This window comes from Bactrocera oleae, chromosome 4, assembly GCF_042242935.1.
Source record: "Bactrocera oleae isolate idBacOlea1 chromosome 4, idBacOlea1, whole genome shotgun sequence".
Classification (NCBI taxonomy): Eukaryota; Metazoa; Arthropoda; class Insecta; order Diptera; family Tephritidae; genus Bactrocera; species Bactrocera oleae.
This window is the reverse complement of record NC_091538.1, coordinates 47521602-47546598: the sequence shown is the minus strand read 5'-3', so window position 1 is coordinate 47546598 and position 24997 is coordinate 47521602. Positions and strand designations below refer to the sequence as shown.

The 24997-nt window shown below is 33.4% G+C and overlaps 1 protein-coding gene across 1 annotated transcript in view; it reads left to right on the top strand.

Moving 5' to 3' along the window:
* Positions 1 to 24997, top strand: part of LOC106616444 (F-box/LRR-repeat protein 20) — a 99147-nt gene that overhangs the window by 69445 nt on the left and 4705 nt on the right. Inside the window, exons 4-9 of the mRNA XM_070109283.1 lie at positions 14111 to 14194; positions 14265 to 14359; positions 15051 to 15228; positions 23647 to 23835; positions 23915 to 24208; positions 24290 to 24502. Coding sequence (XP_069965384.1) covers positions 14111 to 14194; positions 14265 to 14359; positions 15051 to 15228; positions 23647 to 23835; positions 23915 to 24208; positions 24290 to 24502 — 1053 coding nt within the window. The remainder of the gene's footprint in view (positions 1 to 14110; positions 14195 to 14264; positions 14360 to 15050; positions 15229 to 23646; positions 23836 to 23914; positions 24209 to 24289; positions 24503 to 24997) is intronic.

The following is a 24997-nucleotide window of genomic DNA, read 5'->3' as shown; positions in this document are numbered from 1 at the left end:
GCCTACAATGCAGCGGTAGCTTTCAAAATGCCTTTAAATGCGTTTAACTCGCCGACTTTGCTACGTGCCTGCATGCAAATGCACCTCTGCCAACTGGCCCTGCGTATTGAATTACAAATTAAGGTCATTCATTACGCTCGAAGCAGCGCAGCGGGAGCATACCGACACACACACAAACACATGCATACCGTAGTAGCTAGGAAATAAATTCTTTTAGCAGCTGCCTGAAGCATTGCATCGTCGCTGCTGCGGCTACATTCCGCGAGCCCCCTCAGTGTCCTTGTTTGCCCCTAGTCCTCAATTGAGTTTGCCTTTGCTCCATTATTGCTATTATTATGCCGCTGCAGCTGTTCTGTTCCATTATTTTGCATACAACCGCTGCTAATACTACATACATACATACATACATGTGTATGCACACGAACAGCGAACGGCGGCGAGTTCAGAGTTCATTGAATGTTGCTATTTTTATAAACGAAATTTTTTGCATCCCTAAGTGCATGGAATATTATTATTTTGTTGTGAGCGCATATGCAATTTTGCTCTCTCAGTCAACAGACGGTACTTACATACATACCATAAATATATATTTATGCTGGTTTGATGGGGAAATTGACAGACAAACAGCTTTAGTGTGCCTGTTGGAGCACTTAGACCTACTATTTTTGAAACTTTAAATCCACTATACAATGTATTACATACTTGTAGCTCCAGCACGCTCCCTTTAGGAAAATGCATTCGAACCTAGTACTGGTTCGCGCTTAATTCAATTCTTCACGAGCGCAACTGATGCTTTTAACGATGCCTGGACCTTGACAGCCTCTGAACCCATTTTCTATAGTTCCGAAATTGTACGAAATAGCCGAAAATTCGATAGATGATTAAAAGAATCAAGACAAGAAAAAAGGTACATTGGATTGCATCGATGTATATGATATAGTGATTCGATCTGATCAATTTCTTCGGACATTGTATTGTTGCTTTGGACAATAATTCATGCCATAAATCGCGATCGTTCAATTTGTATGATAGCTATATGACATGTTGGTTCGATTTGAATTCTTCGGTGATTGTACGATTGTACCGTTGTTTTGGTTTAGTGAGATAATCTACTAAATAGCCTAAATGTTGTGCTAAGGTGTTGGTCAGAACATGGTATTATAGGATCTCGGACGCTTCCTTCTAGGTGCTACAAATTTCGTTGTAAACTTAATTTACCCTGTTCAGGGTATAACTATAATAAAATACCTCGTTCTGTTTTGCTAACGAAGTAACAGATAGGTTAGGGAGTTTCTTTTATCAAGTTACAAGTTACTGGATTTAAGCTGGTTTCACTATCAAGGGCTTGTTTTTTTTCGCGATCTAACTCTCTTAGAATGGGTGGCTATCAGTTAATCAATGTTTATTGTGCTATTTATTACTAGCCTTCTGTTTCTTGGTTATCGCTAACTGATACAAATTTTATGTTGCTATAGTTTCCGAACTAGAGTATTTTCTGACAAGTTTACCTGCAGGGTTAGTAAATATACATACATAGGCATGTCATGTTGTGGTGTTTTTTAAGCAGATTTAGTGGCTGAGTAAAGCCTGAGATTTAATTTCGACTAATTTAGTTTTAAGCTTCTTGCGTTATTTTTAAGTTACAACAAAAGAACCGCAAAATTTTTATTTTAGGTATATGTAGTTGTTAACCGACCGTAGCTAATTTCACTTTATATTTTATTATTATAGTGAATTTAAGCTAGTTATTATTTATTGATTACATATTTTCAGCTAGGTTTCCAACTTCACCTACGCTTTCATTGACTGAAAACTCGGAAAGTCAACAAAATGTTTGGAAGGAGACCACATTGATTTCTAAATTAGATACTTAAAAACTTTTCATAAATAGCTTTTCAATTAAAAAAAAGTTAAACTCTCAGAACACTTGCATTCAAATTTTTTACTCTCAAAGTTTTCATAATTTCGATGAAGATTTATGAATCCAATAATGCTTTGTGAATTGATTAATTTTGGCCTAAATATTTTGTTCATATAGTAGAGAATTCTTCTAGAGGATCGTTAATACTGAACTATATACTACTTCCAATAAATATTATTTATACCATGAACCAACGGACTTATATTTGGGCAATCAAGAAAATCTGAACATTTAACCGCTAATTGCACTGAATTTATCATATAATAGAAAAATTAACATTTTACTCGAAACATTGTTTTTAGAGTCTATGAGGAAAATTTCTCCGAAACAGCTGGACCGATCGATTTGAAATTTTTACTCGACCTTCTTAGATTTATTTGTCAGGTAACGATCGAAGGAATACACTTTCGAGTGTAGTTTTTTTTTCATAAAAACCGCAATTTTGTCAAGAAACAATATGTTGACTAGTTCTTCGATCATCACCTGTATTCATTTATTGTAATAATAATTTTGTTTTTTTTTTGTGTTTGTTAATGAATTTGGAATACATTTTTTTTAATTTTCGCCGACTATTAAAGTATATTAAACTTGAACTGAAAAGGTACATTACTTTTTTTAAATATTTTTATACTCTCGCAACCTGTTGCTACAGAGTATAATAGTTTTGTTCACCTAACGGTTGTTTGTATCACCTAAAACTAATCGAGTTAGATATAGGGTTATATATATATAAATGATCAGGATGAAGAGACGAGTTGAAATCCGGGTGACTGTCTGTCCGTCCGTCTGTCCGTCCGTCCGTCCGTGCGTGCAAGCTCTAACTTGAGTAAAAATTGAGATATCTTTATGAAACTTGGTAGACATGTTTCTTGGTACCGTGAGACGGTTGGTATTGCAGATGGGCGTAATCGGACCACTGCCACGCCCACAAAACCCCATTAATCAAAAACAAATAACTTGCCATAACTAAGCTCCGCAATAAGATACAAGACTGTTATTTGGTACACAGGATCACATTAGGGAGGGGCATCTGCAGTTAAAACTTTTTTTTTTAAAGTGGGCGTGGTCCCGCCTGTAATAGGTTTAATGTGCATATCTCCTAAACCGCTAATGCTATAATAACAAAATTCACTAGAAGCAAATGTTTTTAGCACTTCTATTGACGGTGTGAAAATAGTTGAAATCGGGTGGGGACTCCGCCCACTCCCCATATAACGGCACTGTTAAAAACTACTAAAAGCGCGATAAATCAAGCACTAAACACGTCAGAGACATTAAATTTTATCTCTGAGATGGTATAATGACTTTATAGGAACCGCGTTAAAAATTAGACAGTGGGCGTGGCACAGCCCACTTTTAGGTGAAAACCCATATCTTGAGATCTGCTTAACCGATTTCAACCAAATTCGGTGCGTAACGTTCTTTTCATGTTTCTATGTCATAGTGCGAAAATGGACTACAACCACGCCTATTTTCCATATAACACCATTTTCAATTCCATCTGATTCTTTCACTTTCCACTATGCAAATCAGGTAACAATGATTATATCGGGGTAAAACTTTGCGTGAATAATGCAATTAAAGTATGCCACCTTGCGGCCAAAAATTGTCTAAATCGAACCAAAACTGTTCAAACCCCTAAGTACTAAATATGTCGACCCCAGTGCCTATAGTTGACCTTCTACCGAAAATATCAGTCAATCCACAAAGAAAGACTTTGCGAGAGTATAAAATGTTCGGTTACATCCGAACTTAGCCCTTCCTTACTTGTTTTTTATTACAATGTTCTTCAAAAAAAAAAAAATTAAAACTACCATATCTCCATACCTGACTAAAATACTCTATACCTTAAAGTGGTACTCCTGGCACTGTAAGGGCGGACCATGCAGATATCTTAGGCTTAATTATGTTTTTTTTCTTCGTCTCCAAATGGCGTAACGAGAATGGAGCGCTTAAAACCTTATAGCTGTAATCAAGATGAGAGAACAAGAAGTTCCAGAAATTTACGATGTTCAAAACAGAATCCACCACCAAGACTCTAGTTTTTCTGGCATTAATACACATTATTATCGAAAAGTAATTTTAAGAGAAGAATTTCTAAACCATATTTAAATGTTGGAGACCTAAAATTCAGGCTGGACGATCTTAGATATTATATTTATCTTATATGTAAATATACTTATGCACAAGAGTATAAAAATTCGGTGGATTAATGATAATTACAGAGAAAAAATACAACAAAACATTTTCCAATCATAAAATTATGAATACAATACCAACTCTCTGCAATTTAAATACTGGTAGTAATATTTATTAATATATATTTTTTTTATCCAAATTAACCTACCTTCACCCTTCACAGCTATTCCGAGTTTCAGTGCAGTTCAATGCATGCGCGCACATTTCATCTCTCCGATATCATTTCGATCATGGTCAATAAATTTTCTTATTTTTAATTGTGTCGAATCACTTTTGCCAATTCATTAATGCGCTTGTTAAAAATATTAGCCGAATTTATGTGTTTACATTTTCGAATTTTGCATTTTGAATTTTTGCTGTTTAACCTTTTACGCTTCGATTATTTGCCCCGATCGTCTGCGTTATTTACGTATAATAAATGTAAACAAACCATTACGAAAACCGGTGAAATTAATGTATTCCGCATTTCGGCGGAAGTTTTTTTTTTAATCTAAATACGAATATGTGTTTATAAATACTGTAATTGGAGAAAATTTAGAATTTTAAAATTTGTGATGGAAAGATTGATTGTTTATAAATAAAATGCAAGAGACGCGTTAATCATATATATGTAAATATATTGTTTTCGGAACTGGAGGTAATGTAGATTTCCATTTAGCGTTCTTTCCGTTCATGATTTTACGTTATTTGTGAATAATCAGTACAAAAATCTGTACTATTTGCGTCAATACTTTTTTTACCGACTCACAAATAAACACTAGGTAGGAAAATCGAAGTCAGGCTAAGCAACTATACCAAATCACCAAGTTGAATTAATTTTTAAACAATTTGAGTTAAAGGGTTTTTTTGTAATATTCAATTAAAATTTTAGTGTATCGAAATTATTATTCTCTTGTGAGGAAATGCCAAAAGAGTACTCGCCACAATTAAAAGCAACTACTGAAGAAGCTGAACCCAGTGAAGGCTCTAAAGAATGGGACAAAATATCGACACAATTATTTAGAATGACAATTAAATTCAGTTGATGGATATAGCTGACTCACAACTTACTATAGACGTCGACCTTCAAGACATTCGCCTAAAATGAATTGAGCGGGAATGAAGAGTTAATCAGAGACAGCGACTTATTTGAAAAGTAAAAAAAGCATACTACTACAAAAAAATTGATCGAAAATACACTATAATCGGTGTGTCGCCCTCGATTAAACTTACATAACTTTAGAATGCATAAATTGACTAAAATTTCATCTGCGAATCGCTGCTTAATCGCAACAAAATCATCCAATACTGAAGCCGATGGTTACTGGTGATGAAAAATGGGTCACTTACGACCACAGTGAGCGAAAAAGAGTCGATGTCAAGTTGCGGTGAGCCAGCAGTAACAGTGGTCAAGCTAAAACTAACCGGCAGCAGGTTTTGCTATGTGTTTAGTTAAACTGCCAACGTATCATCGACTATGAGCTGCTTTTCTACGGCTAAGCACTTAATTCGGAACTGTATACCAAACTAATCAGACACCCAATTTTCGACTTCTGCGAAGGAATCAAAGTGCTGCTCAGCCAATGCGTGTCCCATCGATGAAAGAGAATGGAAATCGGAAGAAAGGCCATTTGCTTTTGACTCAAAGTGGCATCTTCATCCAATATTGCTTGCAGTTCGGCGTCTTCAAATTTTGTTGGTGGTCTTCCACGTTCTTCATTTTTCACATCAAAATCATTATCTCTGAACCGTTGAAACCATCTTTTGTATGTTGCTTCTGATAGAGCATAATCACGATATGCCTCAACAAGCATTCGATGCGACTCTGCAGCACTTTTCTTCAAATGGAAACAAAAAATGAATGCTTCCCGCAAATCATCACTTTTCGGCAGAAAATTTGACATTTTCAACACAATGAAAAAATATGATGTTGTTTCTTCAAGGACTGTTATTGAATATGTTTGACAGATGTCATGCCAACCAAACAGAATAAATTAAGGCTCGTTCACAACAAATGTTCCCTACAAACACATTTGTATCTTAACGCTCACTTCATACCGGTAAACCTAGTAAACCCTCATAAGCATTTAAAAATCAACTGCCCCAGCTTTTTGCAAATAAGTACGAGGATTTCGGTGCATATTTTACCTTAATCGGATCAATTTAACAATGCTAAATAAAACAATGAATTTAATATGATTATTGTTTATTTTTACTAGAGCCTATATTAATACTGAGCTTTGTAATTTTAACTGTCTTAATATATATTTCTAAGAAATCTCTTTTCGAAACACCGTTTCAAATCCTTTCAATTGCATAAAAACGTGTTTTAGAATTTAATTCAGAGCATGTCACTTCCTTTGAAGATTTAATTTTTTGACAATTTAATAAACCGACGTCTAAATGAAATGAGCCAATAAAAATATTTGCTTAATTTAGCACCGATGACGGCTTGAGGTTTGCACATCGATTAATAAACTCCATTTCGTGGTTTATTTATTTGATTGATTTCCTTCCCTTGGAGCAACATAAACATTTTTTAAATTACTACATATGTGAGGAGCATGACGACAGGCTATCGAACTTTAAAATAAATTGCTGTGTCGTTGAAGGACACAATTGTTTTCATTTTTCATTTATTTATTTCTTTTATATTTTTGTTTATTTATTTCTGTATAATGCTATTCCAATTTGATAGCCAACCGGCGTAATTCGCAAATTGAATGCGGAAGGCGCAATAAGCATATTCAAAGCAAATTATTTATACATATATTGTGGCACATGTGAATTATATATGCATATGTATGTAGGTATGATACCTTGCTGCGGTTGGTGACTTCTCGTAGCACGCAAAAATTTGCATTGACTGCCCGTCGAGTCTGGCGCTCGCTTCTGACTCATAGACGCGCTTTTGTTGGAGCAGCTGTTATGTCGCTATTGCCAGTTTAGCTTCAGCTTGTTTTGGTTGTTTTTAGACTGGACTCCAAGAGACTGACTTACATGGAACTCTTGAGTGTTGTAGTACATTATGTATAAATGGTATTTATAAATATATAAAAAGGGGTTTCAAGAGGGCAGGCCAAAATTTGAAGCGAGACGTAAACTAATAAAATTATTTAAAAAATACTCTGAATACAAATATTGTTTAGAATTCAGATTCTGTAGTACTTAAACGAACTTTTTGTTGTTGCTAATCCTACGACTTCATAAACCTCATAAAGAGGAAAAAGTTGTTAGAGTGTGTTGGAAAAAATATTTCACATCCTTGGGTGTATTGTAAATATTAAAAACTGTTCAATTATATTTTTTAAATTATTAATAGATGACAACTCCTTTCAAAAATATCGTCAAAATAAATGTCGCCAACAGGCATACATCTTCTATTTTATTTGCAGTAATTTCTTTGTCTTATCAATATAAATGTTTTAAAATTTTAAACATGTGGCAAACCGTCCTTAAAATTTTTTAAGGTTTTTCTTAAATCTCTCCAATCTTAATCAAATTATTTTGGTCAGCTTGTTTAAATAAAAAATTTGAGGTAAATGGCAACTCTACTTTATCTTTCAAAAATTTAATAAATATATACGGCAACTCCGTTAAAAAAATATCTTCTAAAATGCTTGTAAAAATGTTTAATCGGATACATATACTGTTGTAATTCGTTAAGGTTATAAATTGTATTGCATTAAATATTTCAAAAGATGGCAACGCCACTGATAAACATTTATATTCAATATTATTTTTTAATATCATCAGTTACGTGACCATAATTTATAGTTTCTTTACTTTTTCCATTTTTTGTTTCATTTACAAACAGGTGGCAACCCTTCTAAAATTCCCATACGTTATGGAATGGTTGGAAATTTTATTTTTGAGTTAAGTTCTTAAAACCCCGAGATTTTTCATAACTGTATGTATTTTAACTGGAGAGTAATAGAATTCTCAATAATATGTGATTATCGACTTTTTGAACAATCAATTTCACAAATTCAATTCAAGTTTAATTTTTTAATTCCTCTACAAATTTGGAAATATAAATACTCAATGTTTCAACTGAACTCGTTTCGAATTTTGTGTAAAAATTTGTCAGGTTGCGCATAGCGTCTCAAATTAGTAACCCTGTATTTACATAGGTTGTCATATACGCTTGTATATAAATAAATCTATACATAGTTACATCCATATATGTATATTGCAATGAGTGTTATATTCAAACAATTTACTGGCGATCGTGTGCGCCGTTTCCCCCTAGTAATTGCAATTCGACAGGAGCAGCTGTTGTCGCCACAATTGTCATTTTCATCCGTTGCTGCGAATGTAAAAATTTTGTTACGATTTTATTCCTTTTAAAATTTGTGTTTTGCCACAAATAATCATTATACCATAGTTTATTTTTTATTTTTACTTTTGTTCAACTCAGTTGATTGCCCTCAATTTGTACCGTTTTTATTTTGTTTAAATGTTAGGTCAGAGGTTTGCCGCAATACGAAGCGCCACATCGTGATAGCGCAGCTGAGGCGAGCGCACTTTGTTGCTGACTGCGTTAATCGTAATTATTCATTATTGGCCGCTTTTTGTTGTCTGGCACCTTTGATCCAAGAACATGCGCAAATTTGCAAAACAAAGGTTTTTCGAAAATATATTTTTAAAGTTATTTTTATGTCATTTAAATTATTGCATAATTTTATTTTTATAATGTTGGGAAGAATATAAATTATGAAATTATTTGAGTATGAAGTGCGTCCTTTTGAGTGAATATGACCGATAAATTGAAGAAATTATACTATTGACTAGTCCGCCATCCACCGTATTCGCCATATTTCACCCCGGTGACTATTTCCTCTTTCCCAGACTCAAAAAGTAGCTCGCTCAGTTCACTGAAATGAGGAGGTCGAGTTGGAAACAAATCACTTTTTTGAAGTTCTCGTCCTGGTATCGAAGTTCTGGAGGTCTGTTAAAAAAACTGCATTGCTTTAGATGTCGAACAGTATATGCCATATTTTCATTTAAAAAGTCTACGTTTTTTCATTGGTAGACTAAAGGCGTTTCAATCCATATAGTAGTTACCTGCTACACTTCTCTCTTCGTTATATTTGAGCTCTACTCTCACGCCAGAAAATACTACAGATACTATTTTAAAGTTACGTATATAAACTCGTTCCACTTTATCTATATTTATACAGAGTGTAAATGTTCTGCTGGGTAATTGCTTACTTATTACTTAGGCCTATTTATTATAAGAAAAAATTTACTTATAATGGAAGTGAATATATAAGTTCCTTTCTTTCCTTTACCCCTAACAAGTCCCGTATTCTTTAGCAACGATTTTTCGTGCCACAACATATTTGCAAAAAGTGTACCAAAAATTTTAAAATCAATAACTATCGGCTCTTGGCGCCTTGACTCTGCCATTGGCCTTGAAATCTTTTCGTAAAACATTTTTGACTTGGTTTTTAAATTTTAAATTTTTTCAATATTTTAGAGAAAAAAATTGCATATCGAAATCTTATTTATGCACTTCTAGGCTTATCAAATAAAATCACTTTCTTAAAACGTGATTTCGCAAACACGCAAATTCTCACATCTCTGACGCAGAATTGGATCAAAGGTCATGCTTACACGTAAGGGAAACATTTTTTTTGGTTAAGCAATTGCATAACATTTTGTTCTAATAATCACGTCATATTAATTATTTATTTATTTTGAAACGCGTTATTAAAATAATAGATGATAAATATATTGTTGGAAATATGAGAAAGGAACTTTTGTCGACTTAAGTTAAGTAAGATATTTTTTGCCTAGTATAAATTTGGGATCTACAATTTAATACAACATAGAATCTTGGATAAGTTGGACTCAGGGTCTAGTAACATAAGTTGATTTAAGATATCATATTGCCACAGAAATACAATTTTGCTTTCGACTAGCTTAGAACTGGTTTAATGCGGAACAGATCGTTTTTTGAGACTTTCTTAAAAACTTTTTGACAAGAAATAATGATAATAAAGCCTAAAGAATTAGAGAATCGAAGACGGCTATGTTTCTATGAAATTGGTTATATTGCATATTCGATTTACAAATATCCATATATTTCATTTGAAAAATTAGCTAATGCGTGTAACACCATTAAATTTTAGAAAAAATGAAAAAATTTAAAAATCTATTACTTTGGACCAAACACCAAGACCTCTTATTCTACAAAACGAAACAAATCTTAGCTTATATACTTACATATGTATAGTGTGTTTTGTTGTTTTATATAGATAGAATTTTAAAGAGCGTCATACTAACTGCTAACATCAACAGATGTCAAATTTACATCAAAAATTTAGTTCGTGCACAATATTTTATTTGTGTTCCTTGAGGCAAAAATTTCAACGTTCGAAACAAGTACTTTCAAACATTTGCGTAGTATAAGTAGTTCATTATAAAGGTAACTAGCTGGCCTTTGTCAGCTTTCCAATGAGATATACGTTTTTTACAAACAAAATGTACATTTTTATAAACAAATAATTTTTTTTCAATTTGGAACTATTTTTTATTAACACGCTTTTATTAACTTGGGTTGTATGTATGTAATGGAATCTGAGAGCTCAATTTTTAGTGGTTTCAGGAAGTCTAATCAACTTGAAACTTTGCACACGTGTCAAGGACTGATGACAATGCAATAATTTGGACAAGTGGGATGGTTTAAAATATAGTTTTCGTGTATCGAGCACATCACACTTTTCCCACAATAATACAAGTATTTTTCGGTTAATATTTCTGTCAGTTTATATAAGGAATTATTTTTCACTTTTTAGTTTAAATATTTCGCTCATTTTTACACTGTCGGAAGAAGTGCCGAAAAGATTTGGACTGAGCAAGTTTGGTTCATATAGCTTTAGTGGTTGGTGAAACATGTACATTTAACTTACTAGTGGGCGGAGCAACGCCCACATTTCAACACCTTGAAAACCACAGATGCCCTTACCTACTGTGATTCGCTATACTAAATTACATTTTCGTATCTTAATTTGCGCCTTAGTTATGACACTTTGTACGTTTTCGTTTAATGGCGTTTTGTGGGCATGGCAGTGGTCCAATTACGCCCATTTCATAACTGACTGTGTTAAGAAGAAAAGGAACACGTGTGTTTTTATCCAGATATCTAAACTTTTACTGAAGTTATCGCTTGCACGCACGGACAACTCGTCTCGTCATCCTAATCAACTACAGTTTGTTTGAAAAGTTTCTGCGCTCGAAATGAAAAAAATACTGTTTTTGGTACGAAATACCTATAATATATTTTTTTTTATTCAATATAATCTCCTGTAAGTTCAATACACTTATTCCACTGATCCTCCAATAATTTTATGTCATCCCTATAATGACTTTCCGGAATCTCTGCAAAATAGCCGTCTACGGCTGTAATAGCTTCTTCATTCGACGAAAAACGCTTTCCACGAAGGAATTGTTTCAGGTTTCTGAAAAGCTAGTAGTCGCTGGGAGCCAAATCTGTTGAATAAGGTGGATGCTCAAGCAATTCGTACTTTAATTCGTTGAATTTTTTCATTGTTAAAACATCTTTGTGAGCAGGTGCATTGTCTTGATGAAAAGGGCTGCACCTGATCAAAATGGCTGCAATAATATTCAGAGTTGATTGTTTTACCTTTCTGCATATAATCAATCCACAAAATTCCATTTGCATCCCAAAAAACTGATGCCATAACCTTCTTTGCTAATCGTTGTGACTTCACCTGCTTTGGGGCTGAACAACCAGCTTCATCCACTGTAAACGTTCTTGTTTGAATTTAGGATCATGGTGGTAGATCCAAGTCTCATTCATAGTTATAAAACGACGGATGAAATCGGTTTTATTCTGCTAAAAAACGCTCCAAATTATACTGATAAATTTGTTTTCGATCCAGTTTTTGTTGAATTGTTAACGTGTGTGGCTCTCACTTTTCAAACAGCTTTTTCATATTTAATTCTCCATCCTCGTTCGTCTGAGATGCCCATGGCATCAGCAATTTCACGCTTAGTCAAACTTGGATCTTCACTAACAATATTATGAACTTGCTCAATGATTTCTGGTGTGGTTTGCGGTTTTTGGTCGTCCTTCGCGTGGATCGTCTTCAAGCCTAGTATGACAACGTTTAAATTAACCAGCCCAAAATTTAACGGTGCGTTTCAAAGGTGAGGACTCCTTATACACTTCTAAACCTTTCAAAACAAAGAGTCTAATCACTGCGCGATATTAAATTTTTTCCATATTAAAAAAATACGCCGACATGTCAACTTCAAATGGCTTGTAAACAAAGTATTAATTGATAGAATGACTTGTAACTATGCATGTGTTCTCACGACAGATATACCAGCTTGAGAAAAAATAAATAAAATTTGTAACTAGTAGTGATATTTCTTGATAAGAACAGAGACTTCACAACCAACCTGTATACAAGTATATCTATATCTACCTCGATTACTTTTAGGTGTTACAAACAACAGTTAGAGAGAACGAGAGAATAGAAAAAAATGTAATTATAAAATTTCCTTTTTTAGTTTTGCAGCTTCAGATTTTTCACTGATTTATCAGACGAAGAAGAAACGTTTTTTAGTGTACTTAGTTGTATAAACATACAACTCATACATAAATCGTTTTTTTACTGGTACTGGTCTGGTTTTTTTCGAACTAGTTCATTTTAATTAATTTTAATTTTTTTTCTTTTAAATTTGATACATAATTTCAAACATTTTCTAATATGTTTATCTGTATATTATACATACATCTACACACCCTAACAGCTGAAATATAGTCTATAATTTTACCTGCGACTACATACATACATATGTATGTACGTCAGTCTTATCGCGCATATATAATTTTATTTCTAATTACATTTTCAATTTGCCCTACATTCAATTGACGTCGAAATTGGCAAAATTATTCAGACATACAAACATACATTGTATAAAGCGGCAGTGTATTTGTATATTAGAAATTGGTAGATAACGTCTAGGCATAATTTCCAAGTTCAAGTTGAAAAGCACGCACACACATACTGTTCATTTGTTTATATTTCTAGTCGCGGGCGTGTGTGCTTGCGCGTGCGAATTTCAGTGGCAGCGAAAAAATTCGTTCTACATTCGGTCCTTGACAATGAATTTGGAATTGTCAAACAAACAAACGTGCAAACAAAAAATTATCAGCACAAATAGGTTTGTAGGTGTGGATATGCTTGAGATTTCTAATAGTCGTATTTATTATTGTATTTTTATACTCTCGCAACGTGTTTCTACAGAGTATAATAGTTCTGTTCAGCTAACGGTTGTTTGTATCACCTAAAACTAATCGAGTTAGATATAGGGTTATGTATATAAATGATCAGAATGAAGATTAAAAAAAAAATTAAAAATTATCTAAATTGAACCAAAACTGTTCAAGCCCCTAGGTATTGAATATGTGGACCCCAGTGCCTATAGTTGATTTATTACCGAAAATATCGGTCAATCCACAAAGAAATTTCAAGCGAGTATACCATTTGACTTTGCGAGAGTATAAAATGTTCGGTTACATCCGAACTTAGATCTGCCTTACTTGTTAATTTATTTAATAAATTTTTTTGTCTTGAGATGTTTGTAGAGGTGGCAACTTTCTTGTTTTTACTATTTTGAAAAAATAATAAAAATAGGTTTACCACTAATTTTTTTTAATATTAATACCAATTTCTCATAAAATCATAAAAGTTGAAATCCTAAATAAAGTTAATACATTTTTGATATAATTATTTAATTTAGTCAATTATTAAATTGCGTTTCGTATAAATGACTTACGAATTGTATTAATTAAGTTTCTCTTTGGAACTAATCAATATTCTGTGTTTGTAATGTGTATGCTGAATTTAGCTGTGAGTTTCTTAAGACCTTGGCACTAATATCTTCGTATTTATTTTCATTAATAATTTCTATAATATAATCATTACTAAATATAATTTAAAATTTATTATATTCTCTTCATTCTCTTTAAAGGTCTGCAAATATTGGAATGTATTGGCCTTGGATGGATCTAGTTGGCAGAAAATCAATTTGTTTGATTTTCAACGGGACATCGAGGTGAGTAAATATCGTGTAGAAACTTCAATTTTAACCTAAAAATGAAATTAATTATAATTATACTTTATAGGGTCCAGTTATTGAAAATATATCCCAACGATGTGGTGGCTTTTTGAAATTCCTTTCATTGCGCGGCTGTCAATCAGTTGTTGATAAATCGATAAGGTAATGAAAATAGCGTAATTTTGTAAAAAAAAAAAATTATGGAAATGTCACTTGTCACACAATTTTTTAAACTAACTTTTGTAAGATTGAATATAAAAAATATGAAATATACCGCAAATCGTAAAGAGTTATAATATTTACTATCGCTACGCTACAATATGTTTTAGCTCAAAGAGATTAATCAAGTAAACCCGGGAAGATGATTTTTGAAAGCGACAAAATCATAGTAACATTGCAAAAAAGTAATAACAGAAATTAAGGAAAAATTATTTACGAGCGTTGTAAGGTCGGGAAGAGGAAAGGGAGGGGCGATGTTGAATTTCTAAGAGTTAAAAACGGTTTATCTCGATTTTCGGGAGAATTACGAGTTCTATAAAAAAATGTATATGGTGTAGTTATAGTTTTATATCAACACCTTTTGGACATAAACTCAAAATTTATGTGAAAAGTTCAAATTTCCGAATTTTTGGTTTTTTATATTTATCTTGTACAAAAAAAATTTTGCATCCACAAAATTTACCTTCTTTCGTTTAAAACACACTATATTTTTTTTAAATTCCATTTGTTGCCAAACTTTTATATTTATCCTTTTTTTTCTTTATATTTAGTTTTTTTTTTAATTATTATTATTTTTTTTATCATATTATCTTCTACTAACATTTACTAATCTATTTTTATTATGCTCTTACAGAACATTAGCATTTCACTGCCCCAACATAGAAAACTTGGACTTATCCGAATGTAAGAAGATCACCGATATATCGACACAGTCAATAAGCAAAAACTGTGTAAGATTAGCAGCAATCAATTTGCAATCGTGCTCTAATATAACCGATGATAGTTTAAAATATATATCGGATGGTTGTCCGGTAAGTATTTGACCAAATGAAATTTTGAAAACCTTATTAAGTGAGCTCAAAAACTGTCTCAACAACAATAATTAATTATATAAATCTTCATTTAAAAGATTAGAGTGGTTTGATAATTTCGGTGAGAGTCCAAGGTTAGGTTAGGTTAAGAGGTCGATTCTAACCGGAATCTCAGTTAAACAGCCTAGAACTCTAGATATAATTGATCATAACACCCTCACAAATCGACAAAGCGCATTGAGCCTTTCATAAATTTGTTGAGACAGCTAATGTCAGTTTAGGCTGTCTCCTGCTTCGCCGAAGGTAAGACTGCCGATATGTTTCAACCTCAAGCTGGACAATGGAGAAGAAAGTGCCTGGACCTCACTCTCCTCCATACAACTTTGACAAGTTGAGTCCGGCGGTTTGTGAGCCAAATTAAATATTACCATATATAATATATTTGAAGCCGACAGATTTTTGGTGTAAATATGTGTGTTCTCTATGTTTGTCCGCAATGTTATTGTTATTGTAGCGGCATAAGAAAGATTCTAAACTATTTTGGGAAATGCTACCGAGCTGGCAGTCTTTGATCTGATATAAATTTGAGTCCATTCCGGTTATGCCGTTGTCATTGCAATGATTATATAAACCGTGCTATGGAGGCTAATTAACGTCATCAACATCATCTACCGATAGATCAATGAACTGAGTTGTAATCTCAGTATTGTTCCAAAGGTTTAGATTGGAGTTCATGAGGCAAATTTTGTGGCATACTTCATAGAATTCAAACTGTATGCAGTTGAGTATATATATAATAAAAAGTCGTAAAAACAGCCTTTTATGAAAATTTTTATAATGCGCCAAATTGTAGGCAACGTTTATGTAAATTAGGGCATGCTTACATTTATTTAGTATTTAACACTGTGAAATGATGTATAAGCTATAAAGTATTTTTATCCTCATAATATATGCTATAGATTCAGCAGCAGTAATCTTATGTGCTAATATATTCATAACCGAGGTTATGCTTCATTAAATTTTTCTCGTAGAAAAAAGTGAGATTTATCATATTTTTCGTTTCTATTTTATATATTCTAAAAAGCTTATATAGAAACATATCTTATGTGCCTTTTGTCAGATTTTATTTCGGAGACCTTTCATTCATAAGGTTTATATATATATATATATATATATATATACACAAGTACCTACATATATGAGTTCGCTTTGCCTCTTATTTTCCGACATTCATTGATTAAACAATTAAATTTCGTGACCCAAGTGTGAGATTCAAGCAACTCTCCCAGTGTTTTCTTTTTTAAATGTTGCGCTCTCTCTCTTTGCCTCTGCTAAATTTACAGTTTCAAGAACCTAATAATTTTAGTATTTTCATTCAATGAGCACTTTAAACTCTCCCACACCAAACCACGTTTCCTTAAGCACTGCTAAAATTGGATGTCAAGTAGCGTATATTTTACAACAACATCAAGCGGCCGCATTTCAGCAAGCGCTGTGAAATTCTTTACTCTTGTTTGTAAGGGTATTTAAAGAGCGTGCACTGTTAGGCCTACTAATCCGAAAATCTCATTTTTCTGTGCCAAATTATTCACTTTTCACAATCGCACTCTCAGGAACATAAATTTGGTGCTCTTCTTCCTTTATGCACTCTCGCGAAAACCTGCGCTCCACACAGTTCTCTCTGTTTATGTCCAAATTTGCTTGCATGTCCTTGCCCATTCAGTTTCGTAATAAACAAATAAATTCAGGCCAAGAATATTGCACACATACATACAAGCGAATGCTCATTCATTTAAAGTTTTTTCGCCACTTTTAACCTCCACACATTAGTGCTTGGCATGCATACATACATACATACACACACTCATACATACTACTATGTGTATGGTATATATATATGCCTATACATGGTTATTTATTTGGTTATTTCACACTGTCAGCAGTGCCACAGGCTTTGTAGGCATTTCTCTAAAATGCACACAAGAATTCGCACACACACAGACACATTCACGTACATACATAAATATTCATCTATGTTGCTAGATAGCTCTGTATTTCGCATTCGCAGACATTTAACATGCCACCGTACGCATACATATAAAATTTTTGGCCTACTTTAAGGCGCTTTAGCTATTTTTATTTTTGCAACCCCACACTCAGCTGCTGCAGCTTCGCTTTTTGGACTTACAGCTAGCTACATATGTATATGCGTGCGGTTTGTTTTTGTTTTTGTATGCTGCTATTTTTGTTGCATTCTTCTGCCTACGCCTTTCACGCAGTGAGTTCATGTCATGTTGCGGCATGTGTCGTCTAAATATATACAAGTGTAAATACTTACATACTTGCATTTGTATGGGGGTTGCATATTTTAGAATTTTGCTCACTGTTAGTGTTGGTGTAACTTGTGGGGTTTTTAAATTGTTCTCAAAGTATATAATAATTTTTGAATTTTTTGGCTTACTGTTTGCTCCCGCTTTCTAGATTTGGTTGGTTTGCTTTAGCTTAAATTATGTCAGCTTCTGCGTATGTGTGAGTGTGAAATTAGCGAAAAAATGTTGAATGAGGTCGGCAATGGTCGTGCCCTAAATTATACAATATATATATATTTTTTTCGTTATTATAGACTGAAAATTTTTTGATTAATTTGCTAACAATTTAATTATTCGAGTTTTACTCAAATATTAAATATTTATTGTTGTTAAAATTTTTGTTTTAATAATTATTTTTTTATATTATATTTATTATAATTTTTTTACTTTCTATTTTTTTTTATCTGTGCAAGAAAAAATAGCTTCGTTAACTTTTATTTTACATCTATTGTGTTTGTTTGTTTGTTGTGTTCATCATGTGTCATTCTGCCAATTAATTCTTTGTTTACAAGCCATTTGAAATTGACGTGTCAGCGTATTTTTTTTAATATGGAAAAAATTTAATATCGCGCAGTGATTAGACTCTTTGTTTTGAAAGGTTTAAAAGTGTATAAGAAATTCTCACCTTTAAAACGCACCGTTAAATTTTGGGCTGGTGAATTTAAACGTGGCTTGAAGACGATCCACGCGAAGGACGACCAAGAACCGCAACCAAACCAGAAATCATTGAGCAAGTTCATAATATTGTTAGTGAAGATCCAAATTTGACTAAGCGTGAAATTGCTGATGCTATGGGCATCTCAGACGAACGAGGATGGAGAATTAAATATGAAAAAGCTGTTTGAAAAGTGAGAGCCACACACGTTAACAATTCAACAAAAACTAGATCGAAAACAAATCTCTCAGCATAATTTGGAGCATTTTAAGCAGAATAAAACCGATTTCATCCGTCGTTTTATAACTATGGATGAGACTTGGATCTACCACCATGATCCTAAATTGAAACAAGAACGTTTACAGTGGACTGAAGCTGGTTGTTCAGCCCCAAAGCAGGTTAAGTCACAACGATTAGCAAAGAAGGTTATGGCATCAGTTTTTTGGGATGCAAATGGAATTTTGTGGATTGATTATATGCAGAAAAGTAAAACAATCAACTCTGAATATTATTGCAGCCATTTTGATCAGGTGGAGCACAAAATAATTTTTCATCAAGACAATGCACCTGCTCACAAAGATGTTTTAACAATGAAAAAATTCAACGAATTAAAGTACGAATTGCTTGAGCATCAACCTTATTCAACAGATTTGGCTTCCAGCGACTACTAGCTTTTCAGAAATGTGAAACAATTCCTTCGTGGAAAGCGTTTTTCGTCGAATGAAGAAGCTATTACAGCCGTAGACGGCTATTTTGCAGAGATTCCGGAAAGTCATTATAGGGATGGCATAAAATTATTGGAGGATCATTGGAATAAGTGTATTGAACTTACAGGAGATTATATTGAATAAAAAATATATTATATTTCGTATCAAAAACAGAAACGCAGAAACTTTTCAACCAACCTGTATATGATATATTCGTGCGATTTGCCAAAAGATGGCGTAACTTAATTAATTTTCCAATGTTCTGCCTTGGAAAGCTTCTATCCTTGTGGATATTTTTCAGTATATGCCATTCATTAGAAGCGTAAACAATAATAATATTTTCCCCTATATGAGGCAATAATTTTCCATCATGACAATTGCTTCATGTGAGTGAGAGACCGGCTAAAAACTTTTTGAAAAACAGTGGCGGAGAAGTTGGAAGTTATTTCCTAGACCTTGCCCCTTCTGACTACCAATTGTTCCGTTCAATGCAGAACCCCCTCACTGGAATACGGTTCACATCAAAACAGGTTGTAAAAATAGTTCTTTTGGGTTGAAATCCACGAATTGCCACAAACGTGGGAAAAAGTCATAGCTCTAAATGGCCAATACTTTGAATAATGATATTGTACATGTTCTTACCTAATCGTTGAAATTTTGAAAACAAAAACCGCACGAATGTTATGTTATTTATAAACCACCCCCACAAAACGCCATTAATCGAAAGTCTATAAAGTGTCATAACTAAGCACTTAATTAAGATATCGAATTGTAATTTAGATAAGATTTTAGAAATATTTAGATATTTAATAGAAATTTTGAAATAATGGGCGTGGCCCTGCCCTCTAAGAGGTTTAATATACATATCTCCTAAACCATTATAGCTATAATAACTAAATTAACTCAGTATAAATCAGCATCAGCACCACTATTAACACAGTAAAAATAAATGATAACCCCGTCCACTACTCATATAACTATAGTGTTAAAAACTACTAAAAGCGCGATAAATCTATAAACAAATACGTCAGAGATAATAAATTTTACATCCGAGATGTAACGAGAGGGCTTTATTGGAGCCGGGGTCAAACTTAGACAATGGACATTTACGTGGAAACTCATATCTCAGGAGCCGCTCCACCGATTTTAATCAAATTCAATTCAGTTTTGAAGTGTGCCAGCTTATGCCCAAAAAATATCTAAATCGAAACAAATTTGCCAACTTTTATCGAAAATATCTGTCCGTCTGTGGGATATATTATAGAAACTGAAAGGGAGTCTTTATCTGCCATCAATGTGCCCGTGTGCCAAAAATGGGTTGAATCAGATCAATAATTCCCTAAGTCCCCATATACCTAATAGAAAAAGATTATCAAACTTCTGATTGACCTTATACCTTATATATCGGTCAATATGAAAGATATCTTAACAAAACTAACTGAACGGATAATATTGGACATACTATAGTATAATGCTGAAAATGTGTGATATTGGTCTACGAATTACCCAAACCCTCATACACCACATATAATGATTTTCGTTATTCTAACAAACCCAATGCTCAATATATCGGTCAGTGTATGAGTTATATATTTATAAAATTAATTAATTGATAGAATTTCACCGGATTTGATCCTTGCAAGTTGCAAGAGTATGTAATGTTCGGTTACATCCGAACTCAGGCCTTCCTTGCTTGTTTTTATTTTAGCTGTTTCTGTTGACTTTTCTATATCCTTTTAGAATTATTATTATTTTTTTTTTAATCAAGCGAATTTGAATAAATTTGTTTTTTATTAGTGTATATATAATTTGGAGAAATCGCATATACACAATACTCATGTATACATGGTATTTGCTCCAATATTTGATTTAAGCACTATCAAATGACCTTGCTAATGCAACCATGCTACCAAAGCGGTTTGTATGTAGTTCAAGTGTTTTACGAAGCGCATACGTACATACATGCATACATATATAATACGAGTTTGTAAATGTATATAAGTGGTATATAACACTGTTCTCATTGCATTGGCCCACTTTTGAGATATAGTATTGTACATAGATGGATACAGCCATACATACGTCTGTTGGTTATATACGTTTATTTAGTTCAACAATAAGTACGCAAAAAAATAGAATGTAGATCTATATAAACATATAGAAGTAAAATATAGAAATACATAAGTATATACATACATATATAAACATGTAATGTTGATATAAAGATTATTTGCATATTAATACTATTGACAAATAAAAAAAGGTCGGAAAATCATATAATATTGTATTATACTAACATACATGTATGTAAGGTAGTTAGATTATTTTTTTTTTTTTTGCAATTTAGACTTAAAAATATTCAATATGCAGTAATTTATATCTCCGGATAATAATAATAAAATTATGATCAACCGTTCAGTTTTTACTTAACTTACACATGGTGATTAACATTTCGTCAAAAGATTCCTGAAGAGATCGCAAACATATATGGTATATTTGTAGAAATATCGTATTTAAACCCTAGTTAAGTGAATATTTCAGCTGACATTAGACTCACAATCAACCAATTGCCTAAAACTAGGCAATGGTTTTTTTTTCTCTTATCCATTTTCAACTTCTTCAACATTCCAACAATTCGTTCTTATTTCTTTTATGTTTCCCACTTTAGCGCATACTGCTATGTATACTTATTCCTCTAGCCATCAATGAATATACATATGCACTTTATAATGCAATCAACTCGAGTTACATTCTGTAGTTCTTGGCATTGCAGTAGGCTGTGTCATAAGACAAGGGGCACACAAAGAGGAGCTAACATTTCGGAACAGTGCCATTTCAATGTCCTTCGCGCAAGCTGGTTGGGCACATAATCTGTACATAAGCACATATACATACATATGTACATAGACATATACAAATGTGTGCGTGGATGTATAACTGAATGGCAGCATCCATTGGTTTATATATAGTTGCCCCACATTTTTGGGTCCCATGGTCCCGTGATGTATATACATAAGTGTCATTTATGTCATATAGTTTTCTTCACATATAAGTATCTCTATATACATATAGTATGTATGTTTAGTTGTGTGCTTCTTGGTTATGAAAATATTTTCACTTTCATGATGGAATACATACAAACGTTTATAAATATAAATGTGTGCATTCATTCCTTTGTATGGTTGTACAATTTCCTTCCTCCTTTTTTCGTGCTTTCTTTTATATAATTTTCCGCCTTTTTCTTTTGCAAATGCTTTCTATTGTACGTAATTGCCTTGCATATCAACAGTTGTTGCTATTCTTGGATATTTTGTTATTGTTTTTGTTATTATTATTACAATGTATACATACGTACATGTGCATAGTCTGCCCGCTGCATGGCAATCTTCCTCTTCTTCGTCCACTGTCGCTTTCACCTACTTTCCCTTCGTTGGCTGCAGAGCGTTCAAGGCCAACAGGCTAAGCGACCATTCTTCGCGTCGAACCATCAAGCAACTAAACAAGTGCATTCCATTGCTCCCACTCGTGGTGACAACAGTGATGCGGTTGGCGTGGGAAAAGGGAAGTGAATAGCTGACAGCGTTATTGGCGACCAGCTCAATTGGTTTTTCGATATCCGCGCGTGTTTTGTAAATACCCTGGCTTGTAGTGAAGTAGACATGCATTTGTTGGGATCAATAATGGACTTTACTGCATTTATACGCAATTGTGTTGCCGCTGGTCAACAATTTCCTCGTATTGCATTTAATTGTCACGCTCTTTTTCCTTTAACTTGCTGCAAACTGTAACTGTGTGAAAACAGCTGACTTCCGTTATGGTGTTTTGTTGCTTACTGGAGCGATTTAGCAGAATCATTGCATACTTTTGGGTGTGCGATTTTGAAAAACAAAAATGATGAATGAAGGAAGAACTTTCCGCGTAGTGTCGGCACTAATGCTTATATTAAATGAGATAACAAAAAATCATTAAAAATATATTTAAAATCACAATTTAATCGATTCCAAGCACTAAACCCGTTTCTCTGTGAACACAGCAATGATTATAAATTTAAAATAATGAAGCCTATCGAGACGTCTCGATATCAAATGTTTTTACTCAGAAAAAATATCGAACTTTCGATACTACGAAGCATAAAAATAAAAATATAGATATTTTATATCGGCAATCGTATCAACTCTTGCAGCTGAATATTATTTTTTTTTTTGTTAGACAGTCTGATTATACTTCTAATGTTAGGTCTCGTAGAATTTCTAAATGATCTGATCTGCACATTACCAAGATGTTTTTTTATTGATAGGGCTCCCTTAACGCAGCATCTAACTTAAAAATTTAAATCGAAATTCCAGTCGTAAGGCAAAAATCAGAGCTCGCAAGATATTTTCGACGATTATTTCAAGCTTTAACTGTTGGGGCCAGGTCAGAAGTCAGAAGTCAGAACCCCATAGATGGAGACTTCAAAAATGTAGATTTTTAGAAATAAAATATTAGAAAAGGACGAAAGATCATTTTAATTCACTTTGAATATCGCTTAGGACAGGAGTGTTACTCCGATATTTTTGAAAGTCACAGAATACTAATTTATTTTAAAGCTTTTTTAATAATTTTATACATATATTTGAATAAAAATGCTCTCAATCCTCATAAGCTCCGTAAATGTTCACGTTATTAATTCGATAAATTTTTGCAGAACTTACTTGAAATCAACATTTCATGGTGTCATTTAATCTCAGAGAATGGCGTTGAGGCCTTGGCGCGCGGCTGCAAAAAGCTGCGCAAATTCTGCAGCAAAGGTTGTAAACAAGTCAACGACAATGCCATCACCTGCCTGGCTAAATTCTGTCACGACCTAATGGTGCTCAATTTACACAGCTGTGAGGTATATAGCAATACACTAGCAATAACAATACCTGTACATATACATGAAAGTACAATAAATTTCTGTTTTCTCTTCACAGACAGTCACCGATGCCTCGATACGACAGATCGCCGCCAATTGTCCTAAATTGCAAAAGCTTTGCGTTTCGAAATGCGTCGAACTCTCCGATCTCTCGCTAATGGCTCTCTCACAGAATAATCCATTGCTGAATACGCTTGAAGCATCTGGCTGTCGTAATTTCACCGATATCGGTTTTCAGGCCTTGGGCAAGAATTGCAAATATTTGGAACGCATGGACTTAGAGGAGTGCAATCAGATAACCGATTTGACGCTGGCGCATTTGGCAACCGGTTGTCCCAGTTTAGAAAAACTGGTAGGTATGCGCTTGAAATGGCGCTTTTTCTGAATATTTTTAATATAAATACACTTATTTGCGATTTTTATTATTGCACAGACTTTGTCGCATTGTGAGCTTATCACTGACGATGGAATACGTCAGCTGGCGGCGGGTAGTTGTGCAGCTGAGAGTTTATCCGTCCTCGAATTGGATAATTGTCCATTAATCACCGATCGTACATTAGAGCATTTAGTATCTTGTCACAATTTACAAAGAATCGAGCTATTCGACTGCCAAATGATATCGAGAGCAGCAATACGAAAATTAAAGGTAGGTACGAGTACAAAAAACGAATTTGAAATTCATGTGAGTATTATGGATGTATATTTTATGCGGAATAACCAAATATTTTAATGTCCGGAAACTTTAGCGATGTTTGTTCTAGTTTGTTTGTTTCCGACGCGAAAAGTTTTTCCGGCGATTTTTACCATGAAAAAAAAACAATTGAATTCCAATGGAATCACGACTAGACAAACTTTGAAAATGTTGCAGTTTTGAGTAAACTACTTTATCACGAACATAAGTATTAGAGTGGTACAAAGTATTCAGTGAAGGTCATAAAGTCATCAAAAACTTTTCTTATACAAGACGTCCATCAACCTCTGTTAATAAAGATAACATCGCAAAAGCTAATGAAATAGTGCTTGAAAATCATCGTGTTGGCATCAGAGAGAATACAGAGGATCCCAACATCTCTTTTGAAATGACTCTACACATTTTGGTTAATGTTTTGGGTATGAAGCGTGTCAATGCACGACTCGTACC